The sequence below is a fragment of the Podarcis liolepis genome (genome assembly GCF_965112155.1).
Source record: "Podarcis liolepis genome assembly, chromosome: 4".
NCBI lineage: Eukaryota > Metazoa > Chordata > Lepidosauria > Squamata > Lacertidae > Podarcis > Podarcis liolepis.
The window spans coordinates 33,545,451-33,568,813 of record NC_139558.1 but is presented as its reverse complement, the minus strand read 5'-3'; the positions used below and the strand labels follow the sequence as shown (position 1 = coordinate 33,568,813).

At 47.0% G+C, this 23,363-nt stretch overlaps 1 protein-coding gene across 2 annotated transcripts in view; it reads right to left on the bottom strand.

Annotated features, from left to right (window-relative positions):
- The window catches only part of LOC310706258 (uncharacterized protein), an 86,549-nt gene that overhangs the window by 56,909 nt on the left and 6,277 nt on the right, over nt 1–23,363 (bottom strand). The window contains exons 1-3 of one of the 2 annotated variants that reach the window (XR_014525775.1): nt 16,599–16,868; nt 3,105–3,305; nt 2,418–2,512 (exon numbers count right to left, since the gene is read on the bottom strand). Coding sequence is in view for 1 of the 2 variants with exons in the window: in XM_083501773.1 (XP_083357899.1) it covers nt 2,407–2,512 (106 nt within the window). In the remaining variant the exon portion in view is untranslated. Of the gene's footprint in view, nt 1–2,406; nt 2,513–3,104; nt 3,306–16,598; nt 16,869–23,363 lie in introns of those variants that run through there. The other variant, XM_083501773.1, reaches the window with a different exon arrangement.

The window sequence follows — 23,363 nt, the reverse complement described above, 5'->3', positions numbered from 1 at the left end:
CATATTGGGGTGTTTGCTTATAAATTTGTTTAGTCCAAGACAAGGGTGAGACCAAGCAAAGGGTTACAGAAGTCTCTTCAACCCATCTTCATATGCAGAATTCAGAGTACAGGCCAAATGGGGCTACCCATTCATACCCTCCATCATTTCTCTGATGCAAATATGGACATCCTATTCCATACCTTCCAATATTTCTCTGATAAAAATAGGATATCCTAAGGAAAAGCAAGTCAGATACCAGGATGGCTTCTGTAAATCTGGGACTGTCCCTGAAAAATAAGGACACTTGGAAGGGCTGATTTAGTAGTCCTGTGAGGTGCAGTTCATGACTCTCGCCCAGGAAGGCAACACCTAAACAAAGCAGAAAGGAAGGCAGAAGTTTCTACAAGCCATCATGTCAGTGCACAGACTACAATGCCGGGTGTGGTTGCCAGTTCCTCTCTCAGTTTGAGGACTCTGCAGTAGCTTATCACACTTTTGGTTAGGAACAACAACAGCTTCTTTTTCTTGATGTGGGATAAGACTGACATCAGCCCAAAGAGACTTATGAGACACGGTAGAGAAGGTGGGGGGGGGGGACATTTATCAAAGCTGTGCAGGTCCAACAAGGCTTAGATTCCAGATAGGTTACGTGATAAGGTGTGGCAGGAGAGAAGCAAAATGAAAAAAAGTCACTATTCTTTCTCAAACATGATTTACCGTAAAAGGAAAATGCCAAACTGACTCCCACAATCTGATAACAACAAAAACATTCCATCCAGCTGACATTGAAGTGAGACAGTCAAGCCATCCCCCCCCCCAAACTCATAACCTGCAACAGCCCGTTTTGTCCGGGGCAGCCATGATTTCCATAAAGGCATCCTGGGTTCTTCTTTATCCTGGGGTGCCCTGATTTTCCCTGGCCAGCAGATAGAGGCCGAGACAGCGGCATTGGGAAGGAAGCTTGAGAGTTCATTTTGTGGCAATCCTATTCTGAGCTAGGGCTTAGTGTGTGTGTGTGTGTGCGCACGCTCTCTCTCTCTCTCACACACACACACACACCCCTCTGTTTTTGGTCCTGGGAAACAACAATGAACTGCTAAGGATGTGTTAAAATGTAAAAAAAAAGTAGTATAAACACCGACAACTGGGAAACACAGGCCTGCGAGGAGAATAGCCTTTACCAAAGGTGTCATGGGCTTTGAAGACACTCGAACTCAGGACAAAAGGGAGAAATGTGCTAAGAGGAAGATACGCTTGGGAAACCCTCGCCGTGATCAACTGCTGCCTATGTCCCCACTGTGGAAGGATGTGTGGATCCAGAATTGGCCTCCACAGTCACTTATGGACTCACTGTTAAAACTGTGTTCATGGAAGACAATCTTACTCGGCTACAAGTGATTGCCAAAGGAGAAGAAGAAGGGTCTCAGAATCTAACTTGGAATGAAAATCAATATCCAGATATAGCAATTTGGTACTTTTCATTTATTTCCCCTATTTATAGTTCATCCTATGTTGCAATCATCCCAGGGTGGGAATACAACAGCATTCAGTGTAAAACAAAAATTCAAACAGAATATGCACAAGAACAGATAAAACCAACAAATTAGATAATAAATCTATACAATGCCACATGCCAACTTTTAAAAAAAGCTAGTTCCAGGATTAGAGCCTTTCCTTAGCCACATCCCTGGTGAGCTTGGCATATGGCATCTATATCTCCCCAAAGTAGTGGGTTGATCTTCACACATCCTCCTTACACTTTAGCCTCAGAGCTGGGCTCTCACTTTCCACAATTTCAGGATCAGTAACAATTTCTTCCTTGGAAGTGACTCTTTCCCTGAATCTCCAGAAATATTTTTCACCAAGAACAAGCATTCCACTTAAGAGCTGTGAACCTGCAGCAATGACCCCCACATAAATAGCAGCTCCAACACATTGCTCTTTTGGAACGAGAGGCAATCCCAAAACGTCAGGGTGCTTCATTCCTTCCTTTGCTAGGATGGAATACATATTCCAGGAAACGAAAATGAGCACAAATGTTCCTGCAGCTATGTCCAGAATGACTCTTGTGGAAAAAAAGATAAATATAAAATCTCCATGTTTTCCAGGCTTGGAAACGTTATATAATGGAAAGGCCATACAAAACACGGTCACCGCATTCACAATGGAGGCTAATGGCATGAAGTCCTGAGCAATAACTATTTCAGAGGGAAGGGACTCATCATCAGCTAATGCTGTGCACAAAACATTTATCTTCTTAATAGAAATTCTATGAGCAGAACAGGCAACCCAGAGCCCAATCCCTGCAAAGCCAGGTCTGCTGCCGCCCATGATGTTGTCAACATGCCACATTCTCCATTGGACACTGGCTGTGGAGCAGATGCACATAACACAGCCAAAAAGAGCCAAGACAAAGGTACCTACTTGGAAGTAAGATGCCCTGCACAGCCACCGTACAGGAAGGGAGCCATAATCTGCCTGGGACGGTGCTTTCGCTTGAGTACAGGCAAGGCAGGCAACTGAAGGCATGCTGGAGAAAAACAAAGACAAAAGACAACAGTTAGATACTCAGGTACAATGTCTTGTGGACATCCCCTAAAGTCTGAGCAAATAGTAATGCACAGCCATAACAATGCCATCATTCTAGGACAAATTCTACATTTCCCACCTTGAGACGTAGGAATGGGAAAGTCTGCTGCATCTGCAATCACAGGTGCCAGGAATCACACTTCCTCAGTTTTTCAGTGAAGCTTATGCACATGGACTAGTGTGGGAGCCAAAGCCCTTCCTGCAGGTTTATGCAGATGTAGACACTTTGCTCAGACACCTGAGGCAGAAAAAAACTGCACGACTTCACAACCTCTTTTGTTGCATGGACCCCCTTCATGCAGATAAGGAGGGCTTTGTCTAATCCTCTCCTCCTCTGCATCTTATTTTCCCTTCCCTCTCCATTATTCAGACAGGACAAAAGGAAATTAAAGTCAACTCGTTCTTATCTAATGAAACACTGCTATGTTGGTGGACCATTGAATATATGTACCTACATATATTCACATATTGGTTCTTCAACCACTCTCTGGTACGCAAGGACTTTTTCCAGGTCTTTCTTACATGTGTCTGACCTCAGAGAAGACCTGAGAAGACTGAAGCTGGTCTGAGCTGGTCACTGAAGCAACTGCCCCTTGGAGTTCTGAGGCAGTTAGAATGCAGCTTGCGTTGAACGCTCAGAACAACGCAAATCATAACTCCAGGGTACTGGTCGTTCGGAACATCTGGCAACTGGAACTTTCAGGGAACTCCATTTTCTCCTTTACCAAGACAGACTGTATATTCAGAGAAAGCGGAATTTTATTTATTTCAACCCTATCTACATGAAAAATACATTTTTGAATGGGAAAACTCTTGTATAACTAGTGGGAACTGACCATCTAACCCAGGGATGGGGAGCCTGTGGCTTACCAGATTTTATTGAACTACAAATCCCATCATAATTGACCACTCCCTGTCTATGCTGGCTGAAGTTGATGGGAACAGGACACGAACATCTTCTGGAGGGCTACAGGTTCCCCAACCCTGATCTAGTCCAGTATTTTGACCGAATTTCAGGCAGAAATCTTTTCCATCATCTAACACCAGATCCTTGTAAACTGGAGATACCAGGGCCCAAACTTGGGATCTTCAGCATGCAGACCCCACCACTGAATGAAGAGGCCAAAACTGTATGTTTTTGTATTTCATTACCACTGGGTCCTATTTTGGATTTTCTCTGTTTTTAATGGCATTTTTATCAGGACATTTTATCCTCACAAATAATGGATTAGGCTGAGGATTTGAAACTGGGTTTTCCTCAGCCTTAGTCCAATACACTAACTACGGTAACCACTGCAACAGGCAGCCAGTGAAGTGGGCTATAGACCAAGGAAATATATACTGCAATAAATGTTGATTTGCTTTACTATACCAAGAGCCACTTTGTTGTTTTTTGTTTTTTTTATATAAATTTTATTTAAGAAAGATACACATTTTACATCATTGTACAAATATATACAAGCAAAAAAGGATTCCATCATAAGAAAGAATAGAAGAAAGAAAAAAGAAAGAGGAAAAGCAGAAAATAAGGAAAAAAAGAGACATACAAAGTGCAAATAACAGAACTTCCGTCCAACTCGGTTTTGGAGTTACCTATTCTTACATTAATTCTGCAGTATTGCTAAAACGTTATACATCGATGATTTTAATTATCGTCTATTGATAAGTTATTTATTCCCTGGCTGGCCTCAAAATAAATTAGAAATTTATTCCATTCGTCTTTAAGTTTAACTGTGTTATTTTGTCTTATTTTTTGAGTTAGTCTCGCTAGTTCAATATATTGATATAGCCTCATTTGCCACTCTCCGACCGTAGGTAAATCAGGGGTTTTCCATTTTTGTGCAATTTGAATCCTCGCCGCTGCCATGGCATATTGAACGAAGGTTTGATCTATTTTCTTTATTTCTTTACCAATCATACCTAAAAGAAACAACTCAGGGGTTTTGGGGAAATTATACTTCAAAAATTTTTTCAGTTCGTCATGTATTTGTTTCCAAAATTCCTTCACTACATCACAGGTCCACCAGATATGGAAAAAGGTCCCGACCTTGTCCCTACATCTCCAACAGGTGTTATCAACAGTTTTGTACATCTTTCCTAACTTTGCTGGGGTCAAGTACCAGTGATATATCATTTTCTCTAAATTTTCGCGAAGGGCTACGCATGCTGTAAATTTTACACCTTTCGTCCACAATATCTGCCATTTATTATAATCTATATCGTGACCAAGGTATTTTTCCCATTTTACCATCACTCCCTTCACCAGATCTTCTTTGGTGTCCCATTCCAATAATTGTTTGTACATTTTGGAGAGGAGTTTATCATTACTCTCCAAAATTTCCACCTGAAACCTTGATTTTTTTTCACTCATCCCCACTCTCTTATGCTCGCCCCATAAAGCATTAATCTGGTGGAAATGCAGCCACTCTTTTATTCTATCTTTCAACTGCTCATAGGGCTTCACCTTCCATCCTGCTTCTGTCTTCACTAAAAGGTCCTCATATGTACATCTTTCATCAGTCATGTTTATTTTTTTAATTTTAATAATATCAGTTGGTGATAGCCACCATGGGATGCCTTTTTCGATCAATTTTTTATACCTCTTCCACACTTCTAGTAATGGGCCTCTAATTATATGATTGGAGAAGCCTCTGTGAACCTCCCCTTTCTCTTGCCAGAGGTAGGCATGCCACCCAAATCTAATATTAAAGCCCTCCAAATCCAATAAATCTGTATTTCTGAGGGTGGCCCACTCCTTTAGCCAACATAAACAGGCTGCTTCATAGTAGAGCCTGATATTCGGGCTGCAAATCCGCACCTGTGCTGGCCCCGGGGGTAAGGTACCGTGAATGTAGCAGAGTCCACACGAAGCGGGGCGAGGTCCGATGCAGAGAGACGGGCGGGGAACAGGAACGCTGGAACAGAAGGCTGAGCAGGTAACAGGAACACCGGATGGTCGGGAACAGGAGGCCGAGCAGGAAACAGGAGTACTGGATAGTCAGGAACATGAAGCCGAGCAGGGATCAGGAGTACCGGTTAGTCAGGAACAGGAGGCCAAGCAAGGATCAGGATCACAGGAAGGTCCGAAGCCAACAACGACGTTGCTCCCGCAACCTGGGGCCGGGATGAGTGGGCTTTTATCCTCTTCTAAGGTCAGGGGCGGTCCCGACCCCCAGGAGCCCCGCCTACCTTGGCCTTAAGGCGAGCACTCCTCCTGGGGGCAACTAGTTCCCTTTGCCTCTCTGCCCTAAGCCTCTGCAGATCAGGAGAGGCCGAAGGGTTACTGGGCCCTGGAGGAGGCTCACCTGTGGCCACTGAGTCATCAGGCTCCTCTGGGGCCAGGAGGACTTCACCTGGGGCCAGCTCCTGCTGCACTGCCACAGGTGCAAGCTCTTCAGCCTCTAGGCCTTGCCCCAGTTCAGCCGGCCCTGGGGGCGGGGACTCCTGTGCAGGCTGGGATTCCTCTGTTTCATCCTCCGAATCGGAATCCCAGGCCATCACACCATCCCCCCTCCCAGGCCCCCCCCTCAACCGAGGGTCCAGACCCGGCTTGCTGGGGTACGTCGCATGGAACTCTCGGAGGCAGGCAGGTGCGTGGACGTTGGCCGCTGGTTCCCAGGAACGGTCCTCCGGTCCGTACCCCTTCCAGTCGATGAGATACTGTAGCTTTCCCCTGCGGTATCGGGAGTCCAGGATGCGTTCCACCTCGTACTCAGGCTCTCCCCGAACCAACACTGGCTGCGGTTGGGGACGGTTCGGGTGGAACTCGTCGAGTGGGGCCACAGGACTCAAAAGGGACCTGTGGAAGACCGGGTGAACCTTCAGGGTTGCGGGTAACCGGAGACGGAATGCCACAGGAGAGACTTGGTCCACGATAGGGAACGGGCCGGTGAAGCGGGCGTCCAACTTCCGCGAAGGTCGAGAGGGGTGGAGATGGCGAGTAGAGAGACAAACCAGGTCACCGACGCGAAGTTCCAGCCCCACCTGGCGGTGGCGGTCGGCCTGGGCTTTGTACGCTTCCTTGGCCTGGTGCAGTTGCTCCACCAAAAGCTGTTGCTGGGACTGGAGCTCTTGAAGCCACTCCGTCACTGCCGGGACCGCGGATGCCGGCAGCACCTCTGGAAACAGCCGTGGATGATAACCATAGCTGGCCTGGAACGGGGTCTGCTGGGTGGACGCATTCACCGCGTTGTTATAGGCGAACTCCGCCAATGCCAGGTGGTCAACCCAGTCATCCTGCTGGTAGCTGCAGTAACACCGGAGGTACTGCTCTAGCACAGCGTTCGCCCGTTCCGTCTGGCCATCGGTCTGTGGGTGGTAGGCTGACGAGAGGCAGACCTCTGTCCCGAGGGTCTGGTGTAATGTTCGCCAGAACCGGGATGTGAACTGAACGCCCCGGTCGGACACCATGCGCTCAGGTAGTCCATGCAGGCGGAAGACATGCTGAAGGTACAGCTGCGCAGTTTCCTTGGCTGTGGGTACAGATGGACAGGGAGCGCAGTGTACCATCTTGGTGAAATGGTCGGAGAAAACCAGAAGGCAGGTACAGCCACGAGACGAGGGTAATTCCACTATAAAGTCCAACGAAACCGTGTGCCAAGGGCGCGGTGGAACTGGCAATGGCTGAAGTAGGCCGGGGGGTCGCCCGGTAGGACCCTTGGCGCGACGGCAGACATCACAACCAGCAACGTAGCGAGCCACGTCAGCCTTCAGGCGGGGCCACCAAAACTCCCGACTGACCAAATGGGTGGTCCGATACCGTCCAAAGTGCCCTGCTGCTGGGGCATCATGGGCCATCCGGAGAACCTCCAGCCGTAGTGGCCCTGGCGGGACGTACAGACGACCGTGGTGCAGCAGCAGGCCCTGATGCAGGACCAGCCCCGGATATTGTGGACTGGACCCTTCAGCCAGCTCCCGGAGACGATCCTGGGCCCAAGCGTCGACCTGCTGCTGTTCCCGCACCCGAACCTGCAGTGGCTGCGCCTCCTGGGTGGCCAGGAATGCAGCCGGAGGTAGAATCGTGGTGGGTTCTGCTTGCTGTACCGTGTCTGCGTTGTCTTCAGGTTTCCGGGACAGAGCATCCGCCTTCTGATTCTGAGAGCTAGGGATGTAGCGGATCCGAAACTGGAACCGGGAAAAGAACAACGCCCACCGGATCTGTCTTTGGTTCAGCTTGCGGGTGGTCTGGAGGTACTCCAGGTTCCGGTGGTCGGTTCTCACCTCCACCGGATGTCGTGCCCCCTCAAGATGGTGGCGCCAGACCTCGAAGGCTACCTTGATAGCCAGTAGTTCCCGCTCCCACACAGTATAGTTACGCTCCGCTGGGAGGAGCTGGCGGGAATAGAAGGCGCAGGGTAAAAGTGGCGCTTCCGGTCCGTGCTGCTGAGACAAGACGGCACCGAGAGCCGTACTGGAGGCGTCAGTCTCTACCACAAAGGGTCGAGAAGGATCCGGATGCTGCAAGATTGGCGCTCTCTGGAAACAGGCCTTCAACCCTTGAAACGCCTCCTCCGCCTCCTTGTCCCAGGAAAACGGCGTCTTGGGGCACAGTAGTCGGGTCAACGGGGTGGTGCGGTGAGCATAGTCCGCAATGAAGGTTCGGTAATAGTTGGCGAACCCCAGGAAACGCTGTAGGTCCTTGCGGTTCCGAGGTGCCGCCCATTCTCGAACCGCTGCCACCTTCCCAGGATCCATCTGCACCCCACCTGGTGAGAGTCGGTGACCCAGGAAGTCCACTGACCGCTGATGAAACTCGCACTTGCTGAGCTTTGCATACAGACGATGCTCGCGCAAGCGCTGCAGCACGGTCCGGACATGGCCTTCGTGGCACGCCGGGTCACGGGAGTAAACCAGAATGTCATCCAAGTACACCACCACATACTTGTCTAGCAAGTCCTGGAACACGTGGTTGATGTACCGTTGGAACACAGCAGGCGCGTTGCACAAACCAAAGGGCATAACCAGGTATTCGAATTGTCCGTAGCGGGTCCCAAATGCGGTCTTCCACTCATCCCCGGCGCGGATCCGAATCAAATTGTTGGCACCCCGGAGGTCTAGCTTGGTGAACACCTGCGCCCCTTGCACCCGCTCCAGTAACTCCGAAATAAGGGGCAAAGGGTACCGGTCCGGGATGGTGATTTTGTTCAGGGCCCGGTAATCATGGCAAAGGCGGAGCTCCCCACATTTCTTTTTAACAAAGAGCACTGGCGCAGCAGTGGGCGAGGTAGAAGGCCTAATGAACCCACGCTCCAGGTTCTTGCGCAAGAAGTCCTGTAAAGCCTCGCGCTCTGGCTCGGTTAACGAGTATAAGCGACTCACCGGTAGAGGCGCTCCGGGCTGGAGGTCTATGCCACAGTCAAAGGACCGATGCGGCGGTAGCTGGTCTGCCCCCCGTTCCTCAAACACGTCGTGATAGTCCCGGTATTCAGCGGGGAGCGTTGCAGCAACCTCCTCAGTGGGCGCAGCTGCTAGCATCTCAGTCTCAGCCGGAGAACTGGGGTCTGGGAAGTGTACAGTCCGTTTGACCCAGTCAATCCGCACATTGTGAGCCTCCAGCCAGTCCATCCCAAGCACCAGGGGGAACCGGGGCATGGAGGCAATATCCAGAGTTCGCATCTCACGGTGCTGCTGGAGGCACAGGACCAGGGGCTGGGTCTCCTGAGTGACGGCACCCGAACGCAGGGGCCGTCCGTCGATTGCCTCCACCTGCACCGGTTCTGGCTTGTTCCGCAGTGGCACCCGATGCTGGGCAGCAAAAGCAGCGTCCATATAAGAGCGGGTTGCGCCCGAATCCACCAGCGCATGGGTAAGAATCCATGGCCCTCCTGGAGGGTATAGATGTACCGGAACCATAAGGTGTTGTAATTCAATTGGTGCGGCCCCATTCTGTGCTGTTTGGGACCCCCGGTAGCCAGGGCCATCAGCTACTGGGGTTTGGTGGTTTCCCTGCGGCTGGTGTTTCTCAGGACAGAACCTTGCATAGTGTCCGCTTCCGCCACAATAGAGACAAAGATTCCCCTCCCAACGCCGCGACTTCTCTGCGGGGGAGAGGCGTGGCCGCACTGCCCCAAGCTGCATAGGTTCCTCCAATGACTTAGCTGGGCCCGTGGGGCTGCTGGTCGACACTGGGGCCAAGAACTGGAGGTGCCGGCGGTCCCGAGCCTGACGCCGGTCCTCTAGCCGATCGTCAATCTGTAGACTCCATTGGATAAGGGTGTCTAGCGTGGTGGGGCGTTCCATCGTGGCCAGCTGGTCCAGTATCTCATCTGAAAGCCCCTCGAGATACTGGTCCTGGAGAGCCGAGTCGTTCCAGGTCAAGTCCTGTGCCAGCAGCCGGAATTCTGTGGTGTATGCGGCCACCGTGGACTTGCCCTGTCTCAACCGCCGAATCGCCCGGTTGGCTTGACTCCCTTTCTGGGGGTTGCCGAACGCGGCCTCCAAACGATTGCAAAACCCCGTATAGTCTGCCAGCAAGGGGGAGTCTTGCCTGAGTAGCGGCAACGCCCACTTGGCCGCCTGGTCCTTTAACAAACTAATCAAAAAGTGCACCTTGGTGCGGTCGTCAGGAAAGTTCCGGGCTCGCCCCTGAATATATAGCTTGGCCTGGGCCAGGAACATAGGAAAGCTGGCCGGGGCTCCATCAAATTTCTCAGGCAAAGCCACTGGGTACTTGCCAGGAGTCGGGGCGTCGGCCCCAGGAGCCGGTAGGGCTTCTAAGCGTTGCTGAAGTGCCACGACCGCGTCACTGAGCTGCTGCACGGTGTGAGTTAAGGCCTGGTTCTCCTGGGCCAAAGTCACCAGTGCAGCCGCCTGGTCCTCCATGGCCTCTGGCTCTTCCCGAACGCACCCCTACGAAGGGGGAGTGCGGGTGTGGCGGGAGCAAACTATGCTGGCCCCGGGGGTAAGGTACCGTGAATGTAGCAGAGTCCACACGAAGCGGGGCGAGGTCCGATGCAGAGAGACGGGCGGGGAACAGGAACGCTGGAACAGAAGGCTGAGCAGGTAACAGGAACACCGGATGGTCGGGAACAGGAGGCCGAGCAGGAAACAGGAGTACTGGATAGTCAGCAACATGAAGCCGAGCAGGGATCAGGAGTACCGGTTAGTCAGGAACAGGAGGCCGAGCAAGGATCAGGATCACAGGAAGGTCCGAAGCCAACAACGACGTTGCTCCCGCAACCTGGGGCCAGGATGAGTGGGCTTTTATCCTCTTCTAAGGTCAGGGGCGGTCCCGACCCCCAGGAGCCCCGCCTACCTTGGCCTTAAGGCGAGCACTCCTCCTGGGGGCAACTAGTTCCCTTCGCCTCTCTGCCCTAAGCCTCTGCAGATCAGGAGAGGCCGAAGGGTTACTGGGCCCTGGAGGAGGCTCACCTGTGGCCACTGAGTCATCAGGCTCCTCTGGGGCCAGGAGGACTTCACCTGGGGCCAGCTCCTGCTGCACTGCCACAGGTGCAAGCTCTTCAGCCTCTAGGCCTTGCCCCAGTTCAGCCGGCCCTGGGGGCGGGGACTCCTGTGCAGGCTGGGATTCCTCTGTTTCATCCTCCGAATCGGAATCCCAGGCCATCACAGCACCTCTCTCTTGAATCTGTTAGGTATTTAAACTTTATTCTGGCTCTCTTCCCCTGCCAGATGAACTTGGTCAGGGTTTTTTGCCAGTTCTTAAGGAGGGAGGTACCTTTAATAATCGGAATATTTTGAAACAGGAATAATAGTCTCGGAAGGATGCACATCTTAATTGCAGACATCCTCCCTGTCCATGATAATTTCAGTCTGTGCCAGGTGTCTAAATCTTTTTTAATATCCTGCCAAGCCTTACTATAATTGTCTTCAACCAGGTTTATGTTTTTTGGTGAGAGCCAAATTCCCAAGTATTTCACTTTATTCACAATTTTAATACCAATCTTTTCTTCCAGTTGGGTTTTATCCTGTTCAGTCATATTCTTTATTAGAATTTTTGTTTTTTTCCTGTTTAATCTGAAACCCGACAGTCTGCCAAAGTCCTCTAGAAGTTCTATAACCCTGCTTGCACTGTCCACTGGGTTCTCCACGGACAGGACCAGGTCATCGGCGTAGGCCTTAAGCTTAAATTCTTTCTTCCCAATTTTTATCCCCCTCACATTTACTGCCTCTCTTATTCTATTTGCAATTACTTCCAATACCATTATAAATAACAAGGGGGACAGAGGGCAGCCCTGCCTTGTACCTTTCTTGATCTTAAAGGGTTTAGTCAGATTGTCATTTATAATCAGCCTGGCCTGTTGTTCTGAATATATTGCCCTGATACCTTTCATGTAGGGACCTTCGATACCTGCCTTTTCCAAACATTGTAATAAAAATTCCCATGAGACATTATCAAAAGCCTTTTCGGCATCTATAAAGATTAATGCTGCGGGGACGTCTATTCTCATATCTAGATATTCGATGATGTTTAATATGTGACGAACATTTTCTTTCTGGTGTCTGTTAGGGAGGAATCCTGCTTGATCTTTGTGTATATGCTTTGTTAAGAGCTTCTTGAGTCTACCAGCCATGATGTCGGCAAAGATCTTATAATCGTTATTGAGCAAAGAGATTGGTCTGCAATTTTTTATATCTGTTTTTTCTTTCTCTGATTTTGGGATCAGGGTTATATAAGCCATTTTCCACGAATCCGGGATCTTCCCTCCCTGGAGGATGTTATTAATCACGTCTTTAAGCACTGGGGCTAAGTATTCCCCTAACGTTTTATAATATTTTGCGGACAAGCCGTCTGGTCCGGGGGCTTTCCCAATCTTCATCCTGCTAATGGCTTCCTTAATCTCATTTACTGTGATCTCCTTATTCAGTTGTATCCTATCCTCCTCTGTTATATATTTCCCTTCATTTTGAACCAAATAATTCTTAATTTCTACAGTATTTTCTCTTCCTCTTTCATACAGCTTTTCAAAGAATTGAGTAAACCTATTCCTCTGGATCTTCTATGGTGTTATCCTCCGTTATTATTTTATTTATCACATTTTGTTTCTTTCTTTTTCTTAGCTGCCAAGCGAGTAGCTTCCCCATTTTATTTGCTGATTCGAAATATCTTTGCTTTGTAAATTTGATTTTCCATTCTATCTCCTGATTTAGTATTGCCGAGTATTGGGATTGAAGCACCTTAGAGGCTCGGATGGCATTGTCATCTGTTGGGTTTATGACCAGTTTTCTCTCGTAATTTCTCAGTTGAGAGAGGATATCCTCTTTCTTACGTTCCCTTACCTTTCTCCTGTAGCTGTTTTGTTGTATTAAGAGACCCCTCAAAACCGCCTTACTGGCGTCCCAAACCACATCTATGGGGGTTTCTTTATTCAAGTTTAAATCTAAATATTCTTTTAGGGTGCCTTTAATTCTTTCCCTCACCTCTTCGTTATCAAATAGGTTCTCACACATCCTCCACTTGTATTGTCCCTTCACTTCATTTTTTATTTCCATATCTAAGGCACAATGGTCAGATATTGTCCTGGGATGAATTTTACAACTCTTCACCCTCAACGAGAGTATTCTTGTCGTCCAGATCTGATCGATTCTACCCCAACTCTGATGGGGTTCAGAGTAATGAGTAAACTGTTTAAAAGAGGGGTTTTTATGCCTCCAGATATCAATTAGGTCTAAATTTCCTTCCATGTCGCTAAATGATTTCGGCAATTTCCCCCTAGCCAATTTCCCCTTCTTTTCACTCCTATCCAGATCCGGCACCGGAACACCATTCATATCCCCAAGCAGGACTAGTTTATGGGCTTCCAGCTCTAATAGCATGCTTTCGAGTTTCTCAAAAAACTCTGCTCTGTTTGAGTTCGGTGCGTATACCGTCACAACATTAATTTTTCCCCCCGGAAATTTAATTGGACCCCTAGGATTCTTCCTTCCTCATCTTTGCAAATCAGAGTCGGTTCCCACTTCTCTTTAACACATCAGAATTAATAAAATCTACTCCTAACCTTTTATTCACCAGGATGTGTTTGTGTTTCTTAGTGATATGTGTTTCCTGAAAGCAAATTACATCATACTTTTTATTTTTCACAACTTTCTCAATTTTATTCCTTTTAACCTTATCGTTCAACCCATTTACATTCCAGGATAAAAATTTTAGTGTATGTGTTATTGTTTGCCTTTGTCTGCTTCTAAACCTTTAACCGGACTTGCGAACTATAATCTATCGCCTTTGTTTCCTGAGGACTCCCCCTCTTCTGCCGTCTCCACTCCCACTACGGCCTCATCATCGTCTTCCTCTGAGTCCACTACTGCCTCCCCTGCTCCCCTCCCTTCCTCCCGTCCGCCCCTTATCTCCCCTTCCTCTTCTTCCTCCCTACTCCTTGATCTGCTCTCTGCCTTTCCCAAATCTTTTTCATATCTTCTCAAAAACTTATCCGCCTCTTGTGTGTCCAACAATCTGAACTTTTTCTCTTTGTAAAAAAAACTAATCCCTTCCGGGAACTCCCATCGAAATGGTACCCCGTTTCTCTTCAAAGCTGCTGCCACTTGTTTATATCCTTCTCTTTTACGAAGTAGCCTCACTGGTATTTCTTTGTAAATAATAATAGGCCTTCCATCAATTCTTAATCTATTATTATAACTCTTTCTCAAAATTAGGTTTTTCATTTCCAAAGAATTAAAAATCACCAAGCAATCCCCCAGGAATTTACTTGCTTTCAAATGTTTGGGCCTAGTCATTCTGAATACATTGTCTACAGTGGAAGCCATCTCTTCCTCCCTTAGACCTAGCCAATTAGAGAGTTCTTTAATCATCTTCCCTCTTATGTCTTCATTTCTGTCCTCTGCTACTCCCCTGAATTTAAGATGAAGCTGTTTTAGCCGCATGTCTGCCATGGCTAGGTTATCCCAGATCTTGTCTTGAGAAATACTCAGCTCCCCCAGCTCTTCTTTTACCTTCATTGTCTCCTTTTTTTGTTCCCTCATCTCTTTCTGCAGCTTTTTGTTAGATTCCTCAATCATTTTGGACTTAGCGGAGAGATCTTGAATTTTAGTTGAGAGTTCACCAACTGCTCCCTCTATTTTCTTATCAATCATCTCCTGAACCTCTCCTAGTTTGTTTTCCATATATAATACATTTTGCTTAAATTCCTCCTTTATTCTAGCCCACAAATTGTCTAAATCTTTGATTTCCTCCTGTCGCGACAGCTTTCTTTCTCCCGGGGTCCCACCCCCTTTCTTCCAATCTCTTCCATCCTTTCCCATCATTTCCTGCTCTCACCCCCTAAAGGTTCGCTTCAGCCCTGCCTTTACTTCCTTCCCCTTTCAACCCTCCAGTTGACCACAATTTTAAGCAGGAATTGTCAGTAATAACCCACTGTAGTAAGCCGGAAAAAAAAAACCAATTTCCAGACAGGGTTAAACAGCTCCCTCGGGGCAGTATCCAAACATAAACTTCAGGTGGCCCGGAGCAGAAGTCCTGTAAGCAGTCCTGTAAGCAGTCCAGCGAGAAAGGTTGAGCAGTCCAGCGAGAAAGGTTGAGCAGTCCAGCGAGAAAGGTTGAGGGGGCGTGCGGGGTAACTCCCTCCCAACTCCTGGCGATCTCTTTCTTCGCCCCTTACCAATCCGCTTCACCAACCCACCCTACGTCACGAAGGCGGAAGATTGATAATCCAATAGTCAAACCTTAAAGATGTATAATCCAGATTAATCCACTTTTAACCCGTATTGTCAAAGTCCAGGTTATAGTTATAGATGTAGTCCAGGTTATAGTTATAGTCCAGGTTATAGTCAAAGTCCAGATTCCAGATGCCACAGTCGGGATCCAGGTCAAGGTGTAGAGCACCAATCTCTCTAAACTGAGTGGAACTGAGTGAGACGTCACGCCACCTCCTCTGTTTTGAGACCCCCTGTCCAGTTCCAGCCACCCAAAGGTATCCTCCCAGGGTCCAGTTAGTCCTTAATGTCCAATACTGTCCCTTCTTAGATCCTCACAACAAATTGTTCTTACTCAAACAGACTCTCCAAAATCTCCTTATGTCGTCGACTTTCCGCCTGCGCCATCTTATATCCTCCACCGAGCGAACTCCCAAAAGCAGTTCAAAGCCCTCCAGGCACCGCCCAGCTTCACTAGTGGCTTTGCGCCTTGCACACTGCGTTTTGTATGAAAAGAAAAAACACCTTAAAAACGCTGGGGGGTTCCATTCTTTTCTTAAGGCGGCCCGTCGCCTCTCCCAGCTGAAGCTCGAGGCGTCGCCCTGCAGAGTCGTTACCGCCCCAATTCGTTGTCTCCTCGTAGCAACTCAGGAGAACGGTACGACCGCTTCCGCGCTGCTGGGTACCTTTCCCCTAAGGGTGCCCCCCTTAGGGTTTTTGAGGTGCGCTGCGCCCTAGCGTCTCCCCAAGCCTCCGCAGAGCCCAGAAAACCGGGAGCGGGTTTTCCGCGCTTCTTCGCTGGTCGCGACCGGAACCGGAAGTCTCAAGAGCCACTTTGTTGTTAAAGCCTCTTTGTGCTTTAAACACTGCTTACGGTATTTCATCAAACACATGACTCGTCACACCTACAATTCCCAAGAGACACACCCGTTGGATTTCTGCCTGTCTCACCACGGCTAAGGAGTTCCAGAATGGCACCTGATATTTTATTTTTTACTACATTTACATCTCACATTTCCTTCAAGGAGCTCAACGCGGCATGCATGGGTTCTGCCCACTCCCCATTTTAACTTCATAAGAACCCTGTGAAATAGGCTGAAAGACAATGAATGACCTAAGGTTACCCAGTGAGATTCACAGGGGTCACAGCAAGGCGGTTGCTGAAAGGCAGCGAGCTGCAAATGTGCCATCGGTAATAACTTAAAATGATAGAATAATACTTAACCAGCTAAGAATCACATAGCCTGTTAGAGCCTGGTGTGCCATATCCACCTGCCCTCCCATTAAAGATAATAATAAATACCAGAAGCCTCACAAAAAGAACCCATCCCGCCCCAAACATGTCAGCAAAGCCTTGCAAGACAAAAGGGAATTAAAGTGGGAAGCTCCCTTTGCAGGGATCCCATCCTCCGTCCTTAGCATACCAGGGGAAGGCAGCCATCTTGTCTCCCCTCACATAACTCTCTACCCCCCCCCCCTCCGCTGCCTTTCAGGCCTCTCAGCACTTCCTCTCCCAGGCGGCCATAATTGAGAAGGGCAAGTGCTAGGACGGCCGGAGGCTTCGCTGCCACCAGGACACATGGCATCGTTTCATTTTGTTGTTGCATTTCTATGTGCCCCGAGTGTCATTCTGAAGGGGGGGGTGACATTCAGCGCCCCCACCCCACCCACGACTTGAGTCCCAAGCCTACAGCGAGCAGTTTTGCCGCCGCTTTGCCGCTCACTATAGGCTTGGGACTCTAATTGCGAGGGGGGGTGCAACAAATGTCACCTCCCCTTCAAGATGGCATCCGGGGCAGACCGCCCCCACCTTCAAACGCCCCTGACTGGGTGCTGCTACATCATACTCATCTGGGAACACCCCAATGTAGCCCTGCATTGAGGCTGAATTCCTAACTCCACTTACCTGAGAGTAAGTCGCAATGTAGTCAATAGGGCATGCCTCTAGGATTGTGCTGAAAAAGTGAGGTCAAACCAGGCAGTTTTTTAAAATAATAATAATAATAATTTTATTTGATTTTACAAGTGTAGAGTTACAACAATACAAAATGCATATCCACATTTAGAAATTTCTCTGAATCTCTAGACTTCCCACCGCCCTCCCCCACATGGGCCCTATTATAAACCTTTTCAACGGCATATTATTTCATCATCCAAATTTTATGTCTCTCCATTTTGTCCATAATATCTTCTACATTACAAGTGTTATTGTAATCCTGCTGATGTGTTCATCTGCTTACAGTGGTCTCTCAAGTAAATTATAATCCCCCCCTTCCTTTATTGAACTTTCGGTCTTCTAAGTTCCTGAGCTTTCCAGTCAGTTTTGCCATTTCGGCATAGTTCAACAGCTTACTTTGCCATTCTTCTCTGGTAGGGACTTTGTCTTCTTTCCATCTCTGGGCTAGTAACATCCGTGCAGCTGTTGTTGCATACATAAAAAGTCTTTTCTGCTCCTTTGGGATCTCGGTACCTACACTTCCTAATAAAAAAAGCTTCTGCAAACCAGGCAGTTCTTTTCCAGCAGGAGGAACCCTTCCTCCTTCTAGAACATTCTGTACCTACTTTTTCCATGTGTCCCGTTCACGCCTGAAAAGCCTGTGAGCTACAAATGGAGCTTTCCCCAAACAATAACTAGCTGGTCCATTTCAAGCAGCACACAGGAAGCGTAGAATCATAGAACTGTAGGGTTGGAAGGGACCCTGAGGGTCATCTAGTCCAACCCCTGCAAATGCAAGAATATGAAGTTGTCCCATACGGGGATTGAACCTGCAACCTTGGCCTTATCAGCACTATGCTCCAGCAAGCTGAGCTATCCAGAAGGAGACCTCCCCATTCACAAGTCTACTCCATTATGATCTTATTTACATGTGGTGGTTGCCAATTAAAGATTGGAGGCAATGTATTCTCGTGGTTAGAGTGCTGGACCTGGGAGACTCAAATCCCCACTCAACTAGGAAGTGACCCCAAGCCAGTCACAGTCTCTTAGCCTAACCTACTGCACAGGGTTGTTCTGAGGATAAAATGAGGAAGCCAGAACCTTTGAGCTCCTTGAAGGAAAGATCCAATATAAATGCAACAATTTTTTTTTTAAAAAGTGGGGGCTATTAGTCACCTAGTATAGATGGAATTTATTATTATCTTCATTTTCATGAAGGAAGAATGGACAGCACAACAGGTGCTGGGATTTTGGCTAATTGTTTGCCTCAGTGTTGTTTCATGTGCACCACTTCCAGTCTTCTTTGCACCTTGGCTGCTTGTACAAATAAAAAGATCTGTAAGGTAGCCATCGTTTGACCTGCATGTTCAAAACAGCAGCATTTTTCTAACCTCTCTTGAGGAATAGCCTCTTTTCACACCACTCAGCAAAAAGATGAAGGGAGAAACAGATTGTTGCCCTGTTTGCTGAACGCCGCAGCCATACAATAGCCTTTTTGCAACAATATATGAAGCTGTGATTGAAAGCAGGAGGCTTTCCTATCAAAACGATCTGTCGAGCTACAGATTTCCTTGATGTTTGTTTTGTGAAGGAGCGTGTTTGCTCTGAGAGTTTTTCGAGATCTATTTAAAGCTCTGAAATGATACCATTCACTGTAGACATTACATCTCATTTTTGGATCCTATATTACTATGGTAAAAGGAGGCAGTGTTCCCAGTAATTTTCTATAGGCCACGGTTGTGGTAGATCCAGGAAGTTCTCCCTCTCTTCTCCCTGCAGTTGTGAGGGTAATTGCACGTGGGGAGAATTGCCTGAAGCAGACTACAGTGATACCTCAGGTTAAGAACTTAATTCGTTCTGGAGATCCGTTCTTAAGCTGAAACTGTTCTTAACCTGAGGTACCACTTTAGCTAATGGAGCCTCCCGCTGCCACCGTGCGATTTTTGTTCTCATCCTGAAGCAAAGTTCTTAACCCAGGGTACTATTTATGGGTTAGCGGAGTCTGTAACCTGAAGCGTCTGTAACCTGAAGCATCAGTAACCCAAGGTACGACTGTATTCTCTGTCTTACAACCAAGCACTTGAGAAAGCAGCAAGTGTGTGTTCAAACAATGTCCTCCCCACTTAATATGCAACCTCTCTTCATCGCCCTGCAGTTACTTGAATCCATGTGTCATGCCCCAACCTAAAAACACTTGGAGCCAACGTCATTATGTGCAATGTCAACAGAGCAACAGAAGGATAGGGGAGCAAGTGGTATATTTACTGGCTGTGGTGTTGGAACTGCTTCTCAGGGGCTTCCTTGCCCATCATTCCAGTATTATGCGCATGAAGGATGTCCATGGGGGAAAGAAGCCTTTCACTGGCCCTGCCAGCATAGATGCAATATTGGAGTTGTGAAAGAAGTAATGGGTTGGAGGCTCTCATCTTGGTGATGTTTGTTTCATTTATATCCTACGTTGCTCTCCAAGCAGTTCAAGGCTGGATACACGGTTCTCCCCTTCCTCATGCAATTCCCCAAAACAACCATATAAGGTAGGTTAGACTGAGAGGTAGTGACTGGCCCAAGGTCACCCAATGAGTTTCATGGCCAAGTGGAGATTTGAACCCTGGTCCCCCAGGTCCTAGTCCATCACTCTAACCACTACACCACACTGGTTCTTGTTAAGAATGAATTGGAGCAGGTTTAATATAGTAAAAGGAAGGAATTATGATATTCTATACAAATAAATCCAGATATGCCTATACTGTAGTTTATCTGAGTCTTTTCAACTGCTACCTTCCCCCCACCCAAATTTCCCCTAACCTAACCTCGACTGTGAAAATACAGTAAGAGGAAATTGGTGTGTTTATTCGTTTAAACATTAAAACTTTACTAAGGCAAGAGAAGTGCTAAAGTTCAAATAGTTAGCAGCAATGAAATAATGATCAGCTTCAATGACGGAATGTGCAGCCACGCAATTTGTCTTGTGATGGGCTTGCGGGGGTAGCAGGAAGTCCCTGCTGAAAATCTGCAGGAATAGGAGCTCTGCCTTCTCTCGCACTGGGTCACTCTATGATCAATGCATTAAAGAGTGGAGGAAATTGCTCAAAAGAAGGCGGGAGTTAAAAATACAGCCTTTTAAAAAAAAATGAAGCTAGATTTGCTACACATCCTGTGTCTGGGTCTTAGCAATGTGACTGCTGTTTTTATTTCAATATTTCTGAGCAATATTGAAATACTGAGGGAAGGGAAAATGAAGATATTGGTGTCAATAAAACCTGCATTGCTTTCTCTCTCTCTCTTTTTTAATGCCTCAATAGACGAGTGAAAATGTCATTAAGGTTTAAAAGCAGATAAGTGATATTCTAAGCTGCAAGAGGGAATAGATAATTTAGAGCGAGCACCAAGCAATCTCCTTGTTCACTCCCAAATCTTCCATGTAGCATGTCTAATAGGATTAACTCTAATTGCTTCCAGAATCAACCTGAAACTGCAGCACAGAAAGCTTTCAGGCTGGAATGAAGCCACCAGGCTACTTATCTGATCTCAAAGGCTCCAGCTCACCCACACAGACACAGACAAGTGTTTATCACTTCTTTCAGTTATACAGAGGTGGTGGGCGTTATCGGCATGATCCCAAAGCAATGTGTGTCCAGAATTTGTTGCAGTTTCCTTTCCAGTTCCTGCCGCTACTGATCCCAAACATGCACAGGTATACTCCTAGGATTTTAAACCAGGATTTAGTACTGGATCAGTTGGAAGGGAATCCCAAAGGAAATTTGGCCCGATGGCAGAAATGTGTTTTGCAGCAAAAGGCCAAAGCAGTTGGTATTCAGCAAGGAAGGCTTCTCTGATGGTGAGGTGTCAACTATTAGTGTGAAATAGCTGTACAGCTGCAGCGATGCACTAGTATTATTATAAATATATGGGATGTTGTGACACTAATAAATCATGGGCAAGGGGTATGGAGAGTGGGGAGAGCAAAACAAGAGGCATTGTTGTGTAGATAGGAACAGCCTATGGATGTGGTCTTGAGATGGCTCGATAGATGATGGTCATATGTCCAACCTGGGTTCTTGCCAACCTCTGCAGATAATATGTCTTGGCTAGAAAAGTTACATTTCTCTGAGAGGCCTGCCCAGTTCACTCTGTGGATGAATTGTGGGGGAAACGGCAAACGTGCCAATTGTAAGACAAAAGGTATATTTAATTCCCAACATTATTTGAACCACAGTCTCTCCCCAAAGGGAAACAGAGCAACCATACATGTATGTTCTTTGAAATGGGGCAAATAGCCAGATGGAGTTGTTTTAGATTGGGAATATGGCATGGTTTGGATTCTTGGTGTAGAAAATAATGAACTAGATGGACCAATGGTGTGATTCACTACAAGGCAGCTTCCTATGTTCCTCACTGTACCAAATTGTGTTGAAGTTCCCACAGTTATGCACACTGTACAGTGGATAAAAACATGAGATCAGTGGGGACAAGAACCACAGCTTTTCCTACTGCTGCTACTCTACTGCGGAATGCCCTCCCAAAGCAGATCCATCTGGCTACATCCTTGATGTTATTCTGCCAGTGGCAGGTAAACATTTGATTGAAGTGCTGGCAGTTGGATGTCACCAGGAAAAGGTATCTCCGTCAGGCATTTGGGGAGGGCTGGGTGAGCTGAATTCTTTGTATTTGTCCTGATTTCTTAATTATAGGATTGGTCTGTGGTACTGCATTTATTTGCTTGCAGTTCACCACCCTGGGATCAAGGTCAGATTTAGAAACATAATGAACAAAAATGAGTAGGCGAATATTATTTTATTGTTGCTCTTGCTGTTGACTTTTAACACTTACACATCACCCAGGTGCCTTTGGTCAGAGAGAGAGCAACTTACCAATAAGCAGCTAGTCGACAAGTCCCAAATGAAAGTTAATTGTTTTAGGAGGTCAGGAAGACTTAAGTGTGCTTAAGTGTGCACACTAATATCAACACAAAAACACACACCATGTCAGAAATGACAGCAAGTTCTAGTTGACCCTGGTCCCTTGGAGGAACAGTCTAATATTATTTTCCTTTCTGAAAGGACTCCGGTGGGCTATTAAAAAGTAACACCAGGAAAAGTAAATATTAGGAGAGATGAGCGCAGTTCATCTCATTGTGCCTTCACCATTAAAACATTAGGTTTGAAAATATGGGCAAACTAAAATGCCGCGGCAATAACAGAAGACTTTCAAAGGCTCGGTGCTTTGTTCTTCCCTCTGTCACAGTGTCTTCTGGTAGATCTAAAAGAACATCGCTGACCTGATACAGGCAGACTTCGACTGCAATGCTGTAACTCACTTACCCAGGAATAAGCCCATCTGAACTCAAAATATGTGTAAGATTGCTGTGTTAAAATGTCGGCCTGGTTTTCGTAATGCAGGGGAAGACCGATAACGCAATATCTTTAATGAGTACAGTATTGCATTTCCTTTGGAACTAGGCACAGAGGAAAGAGTGAGATATCTTAATGAATATCAGTCAGGTTCTTGGCCCGTCTGATTCTACTGCTGTCAGCACTCACTGACTGACTGCAGTTTTCCAGGTTTTCAAGCTAAAGTCTTTCCTTCTTTCTTTCTTTTTAAGGAGATTCCAGGGATTGAATCTGAGACCTTCTGCATACAAAGCCCATCTTCCAGGATACTGGCCTGATATGCAAAGTCTCTGTGAAACTGACATGCATGTCATGTTTATTAGATGGCATCTGTGCATTAAAAAGAAACATTTGTGGGAGTTCAGATGGACGGCATTACACATTATACACATGATGATTGCAGCTATCACTTGATAAGGAGAGTGTGAAACTTACCACAGAGTACACAAGCAATTATGCGACTGTGGAAACAAAGCTATGAGGAGGCAATGAGCCTATCATGTTTGGGCAATCAATTAAGTTAAACATGTGATCTTACTGTTTCTAAGGCAATCTATGGGAAACGGTCTCAATGGAAATACTCTATTTCATTGCACACATTCATCTCTCTTTTTTATTTTATTACTGTAGTCATTTTAATGAAGATGGGATCTGTTTGTTTGGTTTTTTTAAAAAAAGCACCACTCTTCCTGCTTATTTCCCATTGGAGTTCATAATCTTCTCCCCATGAGAGGCAGTATAATTGGTTGCTATGGAAGTGACTGCAATATAAAAATGAAACGATCATTAATAACCCGAATAAGAAGGTTACATAATAGCATTTGGTAAAATAAGCATCAGGTTAATAATACCTCTGTGAAGAG